The following is an 18,719-nucleotide window of genomic DNA, read 5'->3' on the forward strand; positions in this document are numbered from 1 at the left end:
AATAAAATGCTACAGTTTTATGTGTACAACACAGATATATTCATGTTAATATGAATCACAAAACACTAAATTTTAGTGACATGATGAAACTCTTTGTAGTAATGCTTAGCACTTGAAATTGTTAAAAGGTACTTATAAATTTTTAAACAGCCTTTAGTGATAAAATAACAAAATTGAGGACTTAAGCTCAAATTTTATTTATGCAACATTTGGTACGTGAGCAACAATTTCTTAGTTTAGAGTCATTACTATTCCCATGGTGTGTGTGTGTGTGTGTGTGTGTGTGTGTGTGTGTGTGTATGTTTACCAAGAAAAGTTATGTATATTTTGCTTAAACAAAATATCAAATTTTGCCTTCCAACACAACAAAAAGAAAGTGGAAAAACTAAAAGCCCAGCCATTCTTTCTAGAGATACCCTGGTAAACATCAATAAAGAAACTTCTACTAGACTCAGCTTTGGAGGGGAAGGAACAACTACTCAGTGCATCTTGTCAAGAGACATAATAAATAGAATTAGGAATATATATGTATAGTGTTTTTCAGATACTCAAACCAATCGACTCTCTCCTACCTTCGGCTTATGCTGCCAGCATCTAAACCTCCTTTGCTCTACCAACAAGAAGGTAAAATTCCCAGTTTGAAGCCATAGTGAGGATACACATTTTATTTGCTGTCTTCTGTGACTTCTGTGTAAATTTTTCTGTTGTGTAAATGTATAGAGAGGCTCTCGTGGAATCAGATAACTCGATGAAAATATTCCAATTAGTGGTATTACTTGGGGAAGGATATCATGGTGAGGAAAAGGTCTCACTACAGAATTACTATTAGTTAAAACAAAAGAATGTGAAATTTATTTTAAAAGAGAAACAATTAAAATTAATCTTAAACTCAACTCAGGCTGGTTCAATATGACTCACTTGCAAATATGGCAGACATTTGTACCTGACTCTGTTGAAATACATCCTTTATCCCCAAGTCCCACTTTTTCCCACGCACTCCCCCAAAATGGTTTTTTTTTTCCTAAGAAAATATATTCTCATCTCAAATCTGTCTAGGGATCATAAATTTAATCCAGTTTTTTGGTAATACGTAGTTTCTGGATTGTGTAGATCAGTAGCCTATAATTCTCTGTCATACAAACTAAGTTTCAGCAGGCCATTTCATAAAACTAACTTACTAACATCTGGGAGTACACCTGGAAATGAAAACAGAAATCTAGGCCATAAAAAAATTTCAAGATAGTTTTGTTAAAATAAAGCAACCAGAAAGATGTTTACTATTTTTAAAACTAAGCTTGCCTTATTAGACATGTATATAACACATGATTTTAAAAATAGCATTGCTTATCTTTCAACAGAGCTGATAAACATTTTGAAAGATGTTTTATGCAACTCCACATACCTTCCAAATATTTTCAAAATACACCCTAAAATGTTTCTTCCCTGGAGACAATGTGTTATACATTTCTGTTAAGACTATATAAAACAATAGTTATATTACGTAACAAAAAGTTACTTTAAAAGACATACATACTATCAGTTTCACAGGACAAACAGTGAGTAAGGACAACAAACTTGAGAATGTGTTTCTATAACTGTAACAACAGCAATAACTCCTTGGCAAACTCAAACAGTTTTTCTGGCAACCTTAGAGGTTCTCTGCATTTGTCACTTGGATACAACTGCAGAAGGGCTGTCTAAGAATGCTTTGTTTCCTTCCATACCATTTTACTTTTAGTTTGCTTTTAAGGAAGAAAGTTCACAATTTAACCTGTTTGTGAAAAAAATTATACTAAAATCCCAGAACAGGGTTTTATACAAAACTTTTTATGCCTATGTATACCAAATGTGGTTCCTACATAATTTTTGTAATAAATGACCTTGTAAACTTTTGAAATCTATGCTAATAGAAAACTTTTTTCCCCTTTTTTGAGAAGATAAAGTGAATTCTCTTTCTGAATTAAAATCACATATGCAAATATAATAATTGTCTGTATGTATACAACTGAGTCTGCATTGCTGTTATCATTTTGAACATCTTTTAAAATAAGGCCCCAGGGCAGGGGTACTTCACTAACCTGAAGTGGTCTCTGTTTGTCACTGCTCTTAGGAGACTTCAGTCCACTTGTTTGCTGCTGTAAGAGAAGTTGTCTTGCTGCTTGGAGAGCCTGGACAGAAAAAGGGAGCAACATCTAAATATTTTGTGGAAAGGTAAATTAATTATCAGTTATTCCTTGGTTAATAATAATAGCTTTCAATGTATAACAACCCCACCTCCACCCTCCTTTCTAGAGAGAATCATTAAATATTCTTTTTCTTCTAATGTGAAAAAAAAATTACACAACATACATATACAACTTTACTTAAAATCATGGAGATGGATGTAATCCTGCAGGAAATAAAGTTAATTTGTTTAAAGTGCTTAAAGAGGAAAAAATCATAAACTGCATCAATAACCTCATTTCCACAAGGAACTTGTCTTTGTGAATGTTCAACTAAAATGCCCACTCCCCTTTAAATTATCATTCAATTTGCATTTTCATATTACAATTTTGAAGCAAAAGCAGTAGACTTCAAGTGTTACCGGAAGCTGTAATTAAATTTGACAAATCAACATCAGATTATCTTGAAAGTGAATTAATAAGGATTTTCACTAAAGGTTTAAAACACTTTTTTTGTACTTACAATTCAAGGGGAAACCTCTCCTTTGACAAAATAAAGTGCAGTTTTAATGCCAAATAAAATTGAGTGGTTTTCATTTGCATTCTTAGCAAAATCAGAGAACAAAGAAATTACCACTCAACCAATCAGGTTTGTTTCTATGTGTGACAGAATACCAATCAAAATAGAAGATGTTTTCATTTATTTTTATGTTTTCTTTCCCACCCAGGAAAATAAAACTTCACATAAGAAATTAATGTAAGCATTTCATTTGCTGGAAGAGGGGTAGTTTGACAATTGTACTATATACTTACATAAAAACTAGTGCCACAATAAAACAACAACAACAACAACACATAGTGACATGTTTTAAAGGTAGCAGTATAAACAAATTAAAAAACAACTTTTTAAGAGCTTCTACAAACTTATTTTTTCTCTCAACAATGGAGTTCAATGAACACTAATGATGAAATTTTTCAACAGATAAAACTAAAATAAATCATTGCCTTACTTTGTTATTCACTGTTTTAGAATGCATAGTAAATTTTTCATTATGGGAAAACTATCTTAGATCAATATTCTTCTATAATAATTAAGATTCTTAGCTGCAAAAAAGTACAATTTTGATTGGAATCAATGATATGGTTTTTAAGAGAGTTTCTAGTATCCATGACAACAGTTGCTTTGACAAGACGTGCATATGGCATTACACTGCCAGCTGGTGTGAACAATGTTTGAACTACTGCATTGAGATGCTGAGCAAACAGAAAAAGTTGCCACGTCTTAACCCTCAGGGAAGGCAGTCATCCCCGGATCAATTATGAAAAGACAGAGCGAGGGCTGCTACAGTCTGGCTCCAAGCGAGTTTCCTGAGAAGGCAGGCAGACACAGAAACCAAAGTAAACAAACGGAGCGCACCAGCACCATCTCAACAACACTGATTTGTCTCCCATCGCAGGATCTGGCACAGTCTGTAAAGCACACTTTTTACATTTGGAAATATACTCACTCACAACAATCTTCCTTCTGTTTTTTAAATTTTTCAAGTAATTACAAGGCAAACTAAATGTTTCTAAGAATGGCACATTCCAATGAACTCAGTTTAAATAAAAGACCAAATAAAAATGAATTCCATAAATTATTTTTATCATTGCAAAGCTCAGTCTGAAAATTGCACATGATAGTCTAAATAATGCAGCTTTCTTGTTTTAATCACAACTTATAAAATGACTACAAATGATATTTTTTAAATGGAAATTATTATAGCATGGCTTAAGCTAGGTCTATGTGAAACTCTCAAAAACAAAACAAAATCAGTGAGCTATTTTTCCCTTTGGTGCCAAAATCCACACAAAGTTTGCCTAATATTTTTCATATAATTGTTTTTCCCCTTTGAGTTCATGAGTTTATTCTGTACATACACAGCTTTATTTAGCTTACATTTAACTCTGTAGTAATTTACTATTCTTAAAGGATTCTAATGAATATAGTTTAGAATCTCAAAGTCATGAAATCATCCAATCAGGGCCCCTCATTTTGGCAAATGAGGAAAGTGAGGGCTGGCGTAGCCCAGTGCTTGTTTCCAGTCTCCTGCCTCCTTGGCCAGAGGGCATTCTTGGTGCCACAGCATCTCTGTCCCATCAAATGAGCTGTTAGGTGGCTGGGAGTAAACTCGAGTCAATGAGAACATATGGCGCCAGAAGTGATTGTTTGTTACCTGCAAAGGGGACATACCCATTTATCATAACTTCAGAAATGAAACTACATTATAGTCTGTTATGTTTTAAATGTGTAAATGTTTGAATAGAACAACTATTACAGAATATGTACCATTTTTATGGCTAAGTGTTCCCACCATCCTTGACTTGGATTTCATCACAGAGTCTACCAGTGCTTGATGGAGCTCTAAGCTCTTTGTAACACTCTGATTCTTTGACCAGTTATTACTAATGAACTGAAGAATTCCAAAGCTGGAAAACAGCCTTAGGAATTGTTTGGCCTAGCTTTCACATCTTGTAGATAAGTAATTGAAGAACCAATACTACAATAACTTGATTAAAGTCAGAAAGCAGCAGCAGAGTCTGGGCAAAGGTCAGCCTGCTGTCTCCTGAGCCTGGGATCCTATCCATTTCACTGCCTGCACTATATCCAGTCAACTCAACCCAAGTAAGGAAGCCAAAGGAATATGGAACACCCAGTGGCTATAGAAAGACTCCAGAAAATTAGATATTTCAGAATGCTGCTCACGAAAATATCGCTGGACTAAAGCATGCATGTGCACAGTTTTTAAAGAAGTAATAATAATAACAATAATAATAATAATAATAATGGGATACCACAAGATGTAGGCTAAAACACGCTTTCACTTTTAAAGTACTGTGGTTTTCATATGCATTGACAGTTAGCGTTCAAATAGCCAAGGATCATGTTTAAGTATAAACGCTTATGCAAAAGAACTCCTTGCCTATTTCAGCATTCTTTTCGTAGCAGTACAGATTGCTATAGTAAACATGAGAGGTGGGAGAACAAAAACAATTCCAAGAGATCAGGAATGATGAAAAACTCCTAGGCAGAAAGCTTTGGTAGGTAGCATTCTAACGACAGGCACCACATGACATTTTTATTTCCAGTATTCTGGATAACATTTTAGGACTGAATTTCAATAAACAATTGCTCAGAGTCATTTAATTCATCTTTGCAATTTATTACTGTAGCTACTCAAAAGATGAAAGATTATGAGCTAAAATACTTGCACCAAAATAAGGTGTGAGGTGTCCGATTACATAAAATATTAATTTGAAAATTACTTGTCCTCCTAAATTGGTACACAGAAAAGTTAAATGTCAAGACCATTCATAAAGTTCCATGTCATTAAGTATTTATATGCTCACCTCTGCAAAACAATAATAATAATAATAATAATAATAATAATTTAGAACTAAAGGCAAAAGATGTTTATACAAAATTTCCTTTAATAATGTCTGAACCTGATTAACACGAACAACACAAAAGAGGTTTCCAAAGCAGCCAAACCTATCTAGTTTCCAAAAACACATTTGTTTTGAATTAAGGGTGCACTTTACTTAACGAAATTATCTAATTTTAGTAAATCTAAAGAAAATTAAGATAGAACATTTTAAAAATTGGAATCAGACTAAATTAAATATTTTGAAAAGATGAGTAAAATCTGAAGAACAGATTGAAGATAGACTTTTTGATAGGCTGCAAAGGTGTGGTAATACACATGCTTTCCAGAGTTCAGTGCATTTGCTCTAAAATATTTATTAAAAACACCATTCCTAATAGTTACTATATAATTTCAAATAAACCAAAATTTTGTAAGAAAAGCAAAGTTCAAGCGTATCACCTTTCTCCAGCAGTAATAGCTTTATGCTAGTTATAAACCTCATAGAAACAGAGTAATTCTAATAAGTAGGTCATTATGAGAAATAAGAGTGAAAAACCTTTGCAACCTGTCAGATCAATACTTTTTTTCTTCTTGAAGAACATTGAAAATTTTCACCAGAAGTAAAATTGTTAAAGAATAGCTTAGAAACATCCAGTGAAACCAAAAATGTTGAGTACTCTAAGGTTTATAAATAACTTTTTTTCCCCAAAGTAAATATATGTATATTTTGGGAAAAAACAGACATCACTCATATCTCTCCCCATAAAAATAGGAATGCTTAACCTATCAGCCTGTTGCATTTGAGACATTAAAATGAAAAATGACATCTACACCCATTAATATCTTCAATGTATAAACAGCACGGCATGACACATTCTTGAGAGCTGAAGGCTACAAAATCTCTCTGAAACATAAATAACAAAGCACTCAGAAGCATATTTGATGTTGATATTCATCTCTGAGAAAAACACTGCTGCCTAGGCTTCTTAGGAAAATAGATGCAGCCCAAATGGATCTCCTGTAATTGGTTTCAGATAGCGAGGTCAGAAGAAATATGATACAAGAAACGATTATGTGGAACAGGCGAAACAAGAATGTTTACACAGGCACTCCCTACTTATCCTGACAAGGGGTGTATACTTTGCAGATAACCAGAACCAAAAAAAAAAAAAAAAAAAAATTGCCAGCAGGATATCCAGAAATTTGCTCTTCACACTCACATATTTTAACCTTTAACATATGACGCCTTTAATATGCTACTTTGAATACTGAACATAAAATAAGTTTTCAAACAGAATTTCATTTTCTAATTATTTTCACAAGTGTGGTTGTTAAAAAGTATATTCAGAACCTTCCACAAAGGATACGATTTCCTATGCTGTTTGGCCTTTCCTCACATGTTCCCACTAAAGAGAATATACTGATAAATGTAATCTGAAGTCTCATAATGCTATTTAATAGAAGAAAATTAATCATCTAATTGTCATAAGCTATTTTCAAACAGCAATCTATCAGAGTGAAATTATGCATCTGTAGCTACTGGCCTTTCATTTTATCATGCCTGATACATAATTAGGCTAAGTTTGTTGGGGGGGGGAGCTAATTACTGGAAAATATTTTTGTTTTACAGTATACTTTACATAAAGTTAAAGAATAACTGTGGGATATATCGTGTCTATATTTTTTACTACTATGTAGGCCAAATTGGAAAGTTAGCTCATTTATTTCAGAGTACTACAATAAGAGTGAGATATTCATTGTAAAGCACCCTATTTACCAATCAAACATCAGGCAATTCTGGCTTAGTATTCATAATGTTGATCCAAAGGAGAGACAATCAAGGTATTGTATATGTGATGAAATGGATCCTCGAGTCATCTTCAGAAGTTCTAACCAAGTCCTCAAGGTTCAAGTTCAAACCCAGTACTCAGTATATTTCAGCATAGCTCCAAACTCCCAGGTGAGCTCAGAAACCCTACCATGGTTATATGTATTTTCTCCATTATTTCTCTTTCTGCTATAAAATATTATTTTTCCCAAACAAACTTTTGGATTTACTTTTTGTTTCTCACATACTTTAGTAGTTTATTTTTCTCATTATGAGGCCAATATCATCTTTTTGGATATGGATTGAAGCTTCATTACTGCTCTATTGTTATAATTTCAATTGGCATATTAGATAGTAACTAAAAATACATGCTACTACATTATAGCATAATATCTGAAAGTAAACTATTATTTGAATCCTGTATCCTGGTTTCCCCCTGCAATTTAAAAGTAAGATTGCAAAAGAGGTAGCGTTCAGGAAATTATTTGTAAGAACAAAATACATCAAAAATTACTTGTCATTCAAATTTCATTTTTGCAAGTATGTCCCATGTACCAAGCAAAGAATGAAGTATTGCACACTTGTGCAGGTAGGGGGATGTGACATTGTTTTACCCTCAGAGAGCTTACTACAGTAAAAAGACCATAAAATATATTTCTAAAATATTTCAGTATTTCATAAGTAGAAGAAATTATTTGCAGCTGGGGAGCTCAGTTAAATTTTTATGGGAAAAAATATTTGAGCTGAACTTATGTGAGAAATACTTCACCTTGTGGAGACGAAAGCTTAGGCCATGTCAAGTAGAAGCAAAGAAAATGTGGGGTCATATACAGTGAAAAGAAACTAACTGACCTTGGATAGAGCATGGGCTGAGTTTAGTTAGTGAAACATCATGCAAAGGTTGGTAGGAACAAATTAATGAAAACATTATAACTAAATAATAAGTGGCAAAGAGGCTTGATATTATTTAATAGGTAAGAATAAATGTTGCTAAATCTTGAAATGATGGGATAAGCCTAGCCCAGGACAATACTGAGGTCATGTTGTGGAGAAGTGATGAAGAGTGAGAAAAGATACAAGGTAGAAAGACCTATTAAAAGGTGTGCACAACTACCTAAATAAGAGATCATAAGAATCACTTTAGTTCAAAACAAGAATCACCAGAGGAACTGTTGAAGCAGAACTTGTGGGACTGAGTAACCGGGTATGGGGTAAAGGCTAGGAAGGGGTAAATGATGACTGCAAACATTTAAGTCAAGGGCAGCTGGGAGAATAGCTCTGCCACTTTGGAAAGGGGGAAGTCAGATTACAAATTAGGTTTTGGAGAGATGATGCTGTTTACCTGTGGGCAGGATAACCGAGAGACATTTTCTTTAGTAGATACAAATAATGCAGAGGTCTAGATTGAGAGGAATCAGGCTGACAAGGGATTCCTGAAAGTGGGAGACTAGATGGTAGTTAAGACAAAAGGAGAATATTAGATTGTTGATAAAGAGAATGAAGACAGCGGAAGAGTCAAAGGCCCAAAACTTGGGGAACATCTATGTTTTGTTGAGAGAAGTTGAGGAGATAGTAAAAAAGGAAGACAGTGAATGGGGCAGAGAGCGTAGCAATAGAAGTCAAAAAGACCTGTGGAAAAGGTTCAACATAAAATTACCACATGAGCCAGTAATTCCATTTCTAGGTATGCACCCAAGAGAAGTAAAATACAAGTCCACACAAAAAGTTGTACATAACAGCTTTATTCATAATACCCAAAACAACCAAATATTAGCCAAAACAACCCAAATGTCCATCAACTGATGAATGAATGAAGGAATGAAAGGACAAAATGTGCTCTATCCATATAATGGAACGTGATTCAGCCATAAGAAGGAATCAAGCACCGATACAATCTACATGAATGAATGATGAAAACATTATGCCAAGCAAACGAAATCGGTCATAAGACCACATATTGTATGATGCATGTGTATGAAATGCCCAGAATTGGCAAATCCATAGAGACAATAAGTAAATTAGTGGTTGCCAGGGGCTGGGGGGAGGGGAGAATGGGGAGTCACTGCTAATGAGTAGGGGGTTTCTTTGAGGGTGGTGAAGATATTCGGAAATTAGATAGTGGTGGTGATGGTTACACAACCTTGTGAATATACTAAAAGCCACTGACTTTAAATGGACAAATTTTGTTATGCAAATTATGCGTTATTAAAGCTGTTACATATTTAAACAAAAGAATTGTGATGTCAATTATATCTCAATAAAGCTGGGGAAAAAACGTTTAAAAATTGTGTAGGAAGAAGGTGGATGATGTTCTCAAACACCAAAAACTCAGAGAGGCTAGTGAAAGGTCCTGTTGATGTGTCAGTTTTCTTGTGACCTATTAGACTTCAGCTCCCAGTGCATTGAGTTAGAAGTTAGATTGCACAGTTATTGGGGAACAAATGGGGAAACCTTGGCCATGAGTGCAAACAATTTATGCCATGGGTTCTGTGGAGACCACTATAGAGGTTTTGTTTGTGTGTTGTCTGTTTTAAATAAGGAAAACTTGATAATGAGCTAATAGATAAGAAGAAACTGGAGCTGTAATAGAGATAAGTGAATTGAGAAAGTCACTGGAGGAGATGGGAAGGGGCTACACTAAGGAGCAGGAGCTCAGAGGGAGAAGAGCCACCCCCTCCCCCCTTTCCCCCTTTCCCCTCCCCCCCCCAGCCAGGCAGGAGGGAGAGCAGGTAAGTGCCCTGAGGGTGCAGGAAGAGGGGAGCGTTCACGCTGATGACCTCAGTCAAGTCAGAAAATGAAGGAAGTGCGGCTACCTACTGAGGATGAGGGAAAGATTGGAATTGCTGGAGAAACACAAGTGAGGACGCTTTTCCACCATCACTCTAAGAAATCTAGCTTGTAGAGTAAAACTGCTATTTAAACTGCTAAGAGTAGGAAACGTGCTTCCACAGACATTGATGAAATATGGATGTCTGAGGGGACATTGCTTCCAGAACTAAATAAAGACCTGCCGAATTTTCCACTGCTCTCAGTGGGTATCATCACTACTCAGAGTCTTTTTAAACTTTTAACCTGGCCAAAGGGCATGGCACCCCCAATTACACAAATGTAAGAGAATGAGTCACTTATAATATGTGGTATAGTACTGTGCCTTCTGAGGACTGGTTATCTTCAGTGTTTAAAAGAAAGCAAAAACATATATATATATATATATATATATATATATATATATATATATATATATATATATATTCCATGATGCTGCTACTGTTGGCAGTGCCAAGCTACTCTGAAGCTTCCTTTTGTACCTGAGAGAGAGAGAATGAGAGGATGGTATTGCCCAGGCTTGGGAACATCCTTCAGCCTTGTGGTAGCTGGTGAACTCGCACTACTTACTTAATCATACTGTAGCTTCGTTTTCTCGTCTATTAAATGCAGTCGATCATTTTGACCTTTGCCTATAGGTGATTGGTGAATCAGAGAAGATAACGCATTTGAAAATATTTTGAAAGCTAAAGTATAAAGCAATATTATTTCAAGTGAAGACTTTTGAAATGATCTAATTCTTCCATGTGTAAGTTCTGATCAGCTGAGACTGACTCCCAGTTTTTAGCTTTATAGTGACTTTGCTAAATAGATATGTGCATTTTAACTAATGGGCTCAGCGTAGTCATTTCTGAAAGTTTACCTCCATAGTGATTCATTCTCTACAATCTATTCAAGTAGAAAAATGCCCCATTGCATAGGAAGACTATCGTAACAGCTTCATGTTCTGTCATATTTTGGAAAATTGTGTGTAATCTCCTTTGAGACCGAGTGAACGGGTTGTAACTTTTATGAATGTCTTCTCCCTCATACCCATCACCACATCAGCAAGATGCACACATACCCGCTATACCCTCTGCGATGGACCTTGTAGTAAAGTAAGATAAGAGTACATTCAATATAACTGCAGTGCAGTTCAGAAATGTGCTGCTTGCCATTAAAAGAAAGTACAAAACGTGACTACGGGGGCTCAGCAAAAACAAAAAGATGACAGAGAATTAATGATATTATTTCTAAATCCTGGACACGCTATTTCATTTCATCCTGAAAACACCCTCCTTTATCACAGATGAGTTATACATCCAAGGTTATATGTGCAAGCTGTTTCGCATGCCCTTGAAACGGTGTAAGAGGTTTGATCAGCTACCACTGCCTTTGAAGCTTCTGCTCTTTCCAGGAGGGGTTATCAGCACACTGTGGCATCGAGGGGACTTCTGTACAGAGAAGGACTTAAGGAAAAAATTGCTCGGGGCACACAGAAAACAAAATAAATTCTGAGTCACCAACGACATTGCTAGTTATGCCAACTAAAATAAAAGAAAGTATTCCAAGATCTTCTTCTTTATTTTTCCTTATTTTTCTTGAGGAGAATCAAACATATATGCTTGTATCCTAAAGGGAATTTCCTCTCCCTAAAAGACAGTGTCTATGAAGTCATTAAGCACTTGACTCAGGGTGCTGGTTACAGACAAGAAACCACTATTCAAGATGAATAATTTTAATAATCATCTTCTATCACAACCAAACATAAAACAATATCATTTATTAACAAGCATTAAATAATATGTAATATGTTCTGATGGATTTAGAAGTCAGGTTGCCAGATAAAATAGAGGACTGTTCAGTTAAAATGGAATTCATTTGTATTTTTGCTGCTAAATCTGGTAATGCTAGCCAAAAAAATTAAGTATTTCAGAATATGTTACCAAGTGACCAGGATTTTTTTATACCGACTTTTTCCTTTAAAGGTAAATACTATCCATCTCATCAGTGGACATGTTTTTTTTTAGTCTTAATGAGTAATGGTATCATCTTACCTATATTTTACAGGTGAGTTCGGGGGTGACCTGTGGGCTTAGGATGCCTTCCTGTGAGAAAAAGCTCATATGGCTACAAATGCATAGGAAAGGGATGAGGTGGACCCCTCCAAGGAAAAGTAAGCTCATGAGTTACCGAAAAAGCCAGACCAAGAAAAGTAGAGGAAAAGTTACTTTTAGAGTTCACGCTCCGGCTTCCTGCAATGGAAACGTAGATGAGAAAAATGCAAAACGTTGCTTCTCCTTCACCCTCCCCTCAGCCAAAATGAGGGTTAGCAGCCAGGAGCCCTGAGGTAAAGAGGATGACCCTGCCTGCTCCGAGGGCAGGAAACGCAGCAGATCTGAAGGAGAGCCTTGGGGCGGAGAGCCTCAGCCCAGAACCCAGAAGCGAAGCAGGGTGTCCCCGCGGAGGGCAGAGATGGCGAGCCCTGCACCGCTGGACGACACAGGGCTTGATTAGTTCAGGTGCAGGCACAGCGGGCTCAGAGCCTCTGAGGGAAAGCCCCGAAAGCTAAAATTAGTGTTCTTATAAACAAAGTGACAGAAGTGCCAAAAAGGCCTCAGACATTCCAAGTCCTAATCCTAGCACCATTGGACGTTTCTGTATGACCTCATCCCTATCAATGATGATCTCTGAATCAATTCCTTCTTCCTAGTTCACAAGGTACTAGTCTTACAGGGCAATCCAAAGAATGAAACATAAAACTCACTGAGGAGAGCGAACGCTAATCACTGATGATCAATTGCTGATGACACAATGAAATTATTCAAAAAATACTGATTGAATGAATGGAGGCAGGAATCCATTTATATTAAAATCATAGTTAGAATTTTGTATTTTTAGGCTATGTTATTCAGAATGTAAATTACGAAGCCTGTGTAATACGTTTTGCCTGTGTAATACGTTTTGAAACTACTTAGCAAAGATAGATTTTAGAGATCTTGGGCAAATTCACCTTAGAGAGGAACCATGGGTTTTTTCCATTATGTGTTGTAGCTATTACCCTGCTTAGGTTAGATTATCTTCAGCCTGTAAAGTGGTAAATTGTAGTCACTAACATTATACTGTGCATGTAAGTGTTCTTTTGAATAAAATAAAATGTAAACTAATAGTGATAATAATCATCATCTAATACATTCATAACGATACATCTGTGTCATTTTTATGGGGCCTTCTGGGCTTTTGCCCTAAAAATCTCAAGTGCCCTGAGTTTTTAAAATTAAACTCTATCAAAGAGGTTAAAATATATTTCTGAGTTCAAAATCATTTCTTGTATTGCATTGTCTGTAATATGACTCTTGTAGAAAGCATGTGTATAAATAAAAGACTTAAAATACTCACTTAGAAAATGGTACCCATGGGAGAAATCGACAGCTCTACAACCAGGAGGTAGGAGGGCCAGAAAGCCTTCTGGCTTGCAGGGAATGACTTGATAAGAAATAAACTTCCTAGATGTGACCACCTTCTCCTGTTTAGTTCTTGCTCTTTAGTTTAGTTTCATGACTACAATGAGACTCGGGCCCGGGAAGGCTGGGAGAAAAAGAGAATTCTCCAGCCAATTTGGTCCGAGGCCCACTTGTTGAGGACACACCTCAAGTCTCTTCATCCTGTGTTAGCATAGCAGCATTTTACTCAAAAAACTAGCTCCTCTGATGATCTCACTTGTTAGGTGAATACATTTAATACCTTTAATATCTAGTACTATAAGCTCCAAAAATGTTTCTAAAAATCTTTACACCGCCAAGAATGCTCAGCACAGTAACTTGTACCTAGTTACTCCAAAGATATTGAATTAGAAAGCATGTTTCTTTAGACATTTCAAAACCTGTAAAACACATGGGGAGCTTAGCTGCTTCCAGCTATTTGAGGTGCAACTAACACACTCGGAAGAAGCTTCGCATTTCCTCCAGGAATTGTCACAGTGCCCTGCACACAGTAGGTCCTCTTCAGACCTTCACACTGATGACTCAGCAGGATTGCCTAGTGATCCACCACACTGAAATTAGCATACAGAAGACTTCTTTCCCTTTATAAAGTCATATGAATTGTTTTTATCTATGACTTTTTCACAATATATTGTTTATCTTTCATTATTTTTTTTATTTTATTTTATTTTTTTTTTTTAGCTGAGCCATCCCACCACCTGTTGGCAGCTCATGGCTGCTCAGCTCGGGCTGACTCGAACCGCTGTTGCTCAGAGCTCAAACTCTTGAGCGAGCTCTTAACCAACTGAGCCACTCAGCCGGCCCTATCTTTCATTATTTTTATTATTATTACATATCAAGCATATCAGATTGTGTAAATGACCATCACTCAGTTTCAGTACGCCCGAAACTGACCTTTCTCACATTTGATATTTTTTAATGAAGTAACACATTACAGAGACAATGAAAGGCTCCCCTGTGTACACCTCAGCTGCATTTTCCCTCTACCTGTCTGGAAGTAAACAAGCCAGGTTCTGGTGTTTGCTATTCCCACACATGCTTTTACACTTTAGCATGTGAGTATACATCAGTCTTTGTTTTGTGTGTTCCAAAACTACCAAATCTTATCAGATAGTACATATCACTTGGCCGTCTTAACTCGCCATTGTTTTTGAGATGTAGTTAATATATACATATACTTTGCATTAATGCATTTTAATAGCAAAATACTACAAATGTCCCGCAATGTATCACTGCAATGACCTTTCTGTTCATGTCTCCTTGAATACACATGCCAAGAATTCCCATAAAATGTAATGCCCAGAGACCGGGTTTGTACAAAAGCATCTTCAAGTCAACTAGCTGTGGCCAAACCACTCTCCAAAGTATAACTTAAATTTTACTGCCACCAGCAAAGACAGCCCATTGCCTCAGACCCAGCACATGTGAAAGTGTCAGGTTTTCTTTTGTTTTATTTTGACTTTTGCCCATCTAATGGACATGAAATGGGTATTTCAGTGTTGTTTCACATGTAATTCTTCGATAACCGGTGAGATTAAGCATTTTTCCATGTGAATGACTACTCAGAGGTCCTCATCTGTGAAGTGCCATTCTTAGCCTTTCAGCATTTCCTTGATTTATATGGAATCCTTTGCCAGTTAGTGACATGAAAACATAGATTTGAATTTTACTGGACACAAATTTATCAGTCTTTCCTTTTTTGTGCTCATATCTACTCTAATGTCATATTCATTGCTTTTCTGTAGGTTTAAGGTTCTCCTTTTCATTTATAGCTCTTTAATCCATTCTTCCTGGATACATGGACATCACAATTTGTGCTTACACCTCACTTACACCATTTCATTACAGGTACGCTCACCTTTCACAAATGATTTTTTTACCAAGAAGTTTGATTTTAATTTGCGTAGATATTCTAAGTACCTTATGTGCTATATTGCGAGTATTTATGTACCATATTTCTCTAAGAATTTCAGAGACAGCAATTTTCCCTCCCATTATCTTTGCATTTTAGACTGTTATCATCATCTGCTCTAAAACTAACTTGATACTTTTAATAGAAGAATCTTTTTTAAAAAATTTTATTAAATTTATTGCAGTGACAATGGTTTGTAAAATTACATAGGTTTCAAGTGTACATTTCTATAACACATCATCTATATATCACATTGTGTGTTCACCACCCAGAGTCAGTTCTTCCATCACCATATATTTGACCCCCTTTACTGTATTCTACCACCCCTCCTCCCTAATAGAAGAATCTTAATCTGAAGAATGGGTTTCAAATTGTAACAGAAGTTCTTATAGTCACATACCATTAATGTGATTCTGGTTAAGCATGAGTATTAAATTTCACTCCAAAACACAGTGAAGTATACCAGACTTCCAATATTTGGGTGTGTATTTTATACCCTTTGCATGTTAAATATACCTTCATGGATGTAAGAACAGTATACGGGTCAAGAACTCCCTGTAGTCTAATGTAGCCAAAACAACTGAGAATATTTCAACATTAAATATAAGGCAAAATAATGACTTTTTAACCATGCTTGAGTGGTATGTGCAATTTAAATCAATGATAAATATCCAATAAGGCTTATATTATGTTCATAATAAAAGATTTCCTATGAAATATCAGTAAGCTTTTATATATCTATTCCTCACATACATAGGTTGTTTTCACAGCCATTTTTTTATTGCCTCTTAAAGGATCAAGCATCATAATCAGATAGTAAGAGTTTTAAGTAGACTCATTGGTACCTAGATAGTTTAATGTACCCACATATACATTTTACACTTTATTTTATTTATTTATTTTTTTAATTGGGGAATTGGGGGATGGGAATAGTGTTGGGGAATCGGGGAAGGGGAACAGAAAAGTTGCTGTCCTTTTGTTCTTCAGTCTAGTTGTGGAGGACGTTGCTTCACTGGCCCAAGTTGGTACCATCATTGTGCTCTTNTGTCCTTTTGTTCTTCAGTCTAGTTGTGGAGGACGTTGCTTCACTGGCCCAAGTTGGTACCATCATTGTGCTCTTCCTGGGCGAGGCAGATCAGTCACCGGCTTCTGGATGGCCACACACAGCGGCTGCTGGCCACTCACTCTGGCTGCTGGCTACATACGGTAGCCCATGGCGACCCACTGCAGCAGGGGCTGCAGCCTAAGCCATTGTAGGCGACTCACGGCAGCCCAGCTCCAGGTTGAGCTGTTGTTCAGCATCTTAGCTGTAGAGAGCAGTGTCACTGGCCCTCATATGTGGGATCCGAACCCGGGTCCTCTGGCATCCCAAGCCAGCTCTTAACCAACGCGCCACTCAGTCGGCCCCCCACATATACATTTTACATAATAGTCAAAATTTGAGTCCCAGTCATACCTTGTAAATGTCTTGCTGAAATCCCATTAAAATGGTTGCCATTTTCCAGGTATTAAAAAAAAAAAAAAAAAAGACTGGGCTGGCCAAGTGATTCAGTTGGTTAAGAGCGTGAGATCTGAGCAATAGGGTCGCTGGTTAGATTTCCACATGGGCCAGTGAGCTTCACCCGAGCTGAACTGCCATTGAGCTGCCAACAGGTGGCAGGATGGTTCAGCTGGTGAGAGCACGTGCCCCTAACAACAGGGTTGCCGGTTGGACTCCCACATGGGATGGTGGTCTATGCCCACCTGCAACTATGATTGAACACGACATCTTGAGCTGAGCTGCTCTGAGCTGCTACCGGGCAGCTGGGTGGTGACTGGACTTGGAGCTGAGCTAGCTGCTCCCTCCACAACTAAGATTGAAGGACAACAACTTGGCTGTTCCCCTTTCCCGATTCCCCAGTAAAATTAAAAAAAAAAAGTCAATGGAGATTTTGAGTCGCTTCAAATATTTTATGAGTACCTATTCTGGGCTAGCCATTAAGGATAAGGAAGTTATCCTGCTTTCATGAAGTTTACAATCTAGCGAAGAATCTAAGAATAATAAAATATTATACTCTTTTCTTTGTTACCTCTTACATTTTTACAAGTTGATTCTATGAAACATTTCTGGTGAGAAAAGTCAGCTTCCATCTTTAATTTGAAGAATCATTTACTGTCATACATAAAAGAAAAATATTGTCATCATCTATTGTATATCCAGGATTTATAGCACCCAAGAGTTCCAAGACTGGGAAAGAAGTTTCTATTGTAGAAAGAAACTCAGATCTAGTTTCAGTCTCCTGAAATTTCATTTCTCTGGTATCAGATGAATCCAGCTTCTATCCAGGAATAAAGTTGAACTACAGGATCTATCAACTCCTAGCATCATCTCTTTCTGTTTCCATCAGCCTTGAACCATTTCTGCTGAGAATGTCCAACTCCAAGTCCACTGGATTTTTAGGGGGGTCTGCAACAGATGTTACAAAGGCTTTCACAGTGCCCCTTCTGGGCTTGCACACAAGGTGCTGAAGACCCAGGACTTCTTTCCCTGGTGGATTCCATCTTCAACCAGCCCACCACCAACCAGAGGTCAGCTGGGCCCAGGGGAGCCCGCCTGACTCTGCAGCCACTGTCCCTTACCCAAAGTGGTGACTTTAAATTGCATTGGTCTGCTTGTGTCATACCCAAGGGCTGTCATGCTAGCACCGGAGGCAGGTGCCTCCTAATGTGAGGAAGAACTATTCATCAAAAAATATAAAACTTTCACATGGGATGAACTCCACGTGGCTGGTAATGAAGAAGGACGATTGTATTTTTAATTATGAAAAGTAATGTCATTGCATTCCAGAAGCAATTTTTCTGTAAGGTGAGATACAAAAATTTAAAACAGCAAATAACCCATATGATTGATAAGAACCTAATTACCTTATCCTGCGACAGAGATGTGCTAAAGTTTCTTTCAAAAGTAGCTTCCGTTTTCTAATACAAAAAGCTTCTGCACCGAGGAGTAAGCTGTTTAACCACACATATTCAAGAAAAACACTTTCTAATTTAATGTTTCTCCCCTTTAAATTAATCATTTTGGCCTGTTATCAGAAAGGAAGCACATGAAGGGATACTTAT

General features: G+C 36.7%; 1 protein-coding gene across 1 annotated transcript in view; it reads right to left on the reverse strand.

Annotated features, from left to right (window-relative positions):
• FOXP2 (forkhead box P2) overlaps window positions 1–18,719 on the reverse strand; it is a 614,071-nt gene that overhangs the window by 160,637 nt on the left and 434,715 nt on the right. Inside the window, exon 6 of the mRNA XM_019624737.1 lies at window positions 2,079–2,168. Within this exon, the coding sequence (XP_019480282.1) occupies window positions 2,079–2,168 (90 nt within the window). The remainder of the gene's footprint in view (window positions 1–2,078; window positions 2,169–18,719) is intronic.

The sequence above is a fragment of the Hipposideros armiger genome, unplaced genomic scaffold (assembly GCF_001890085.2).
Source record: "Hipposideros armiger isolate ML-2016 unplaced genomic scaffold, ASM189008v1 scaffold_604, whole genome shotgun sequence".
Taxonomy (NCBI): Eukaryota; Metazoa; Chordata; class Mammalia; order Chiroptera; family Hipposideridae; genus Hipposideros; species Hipposideros armiger.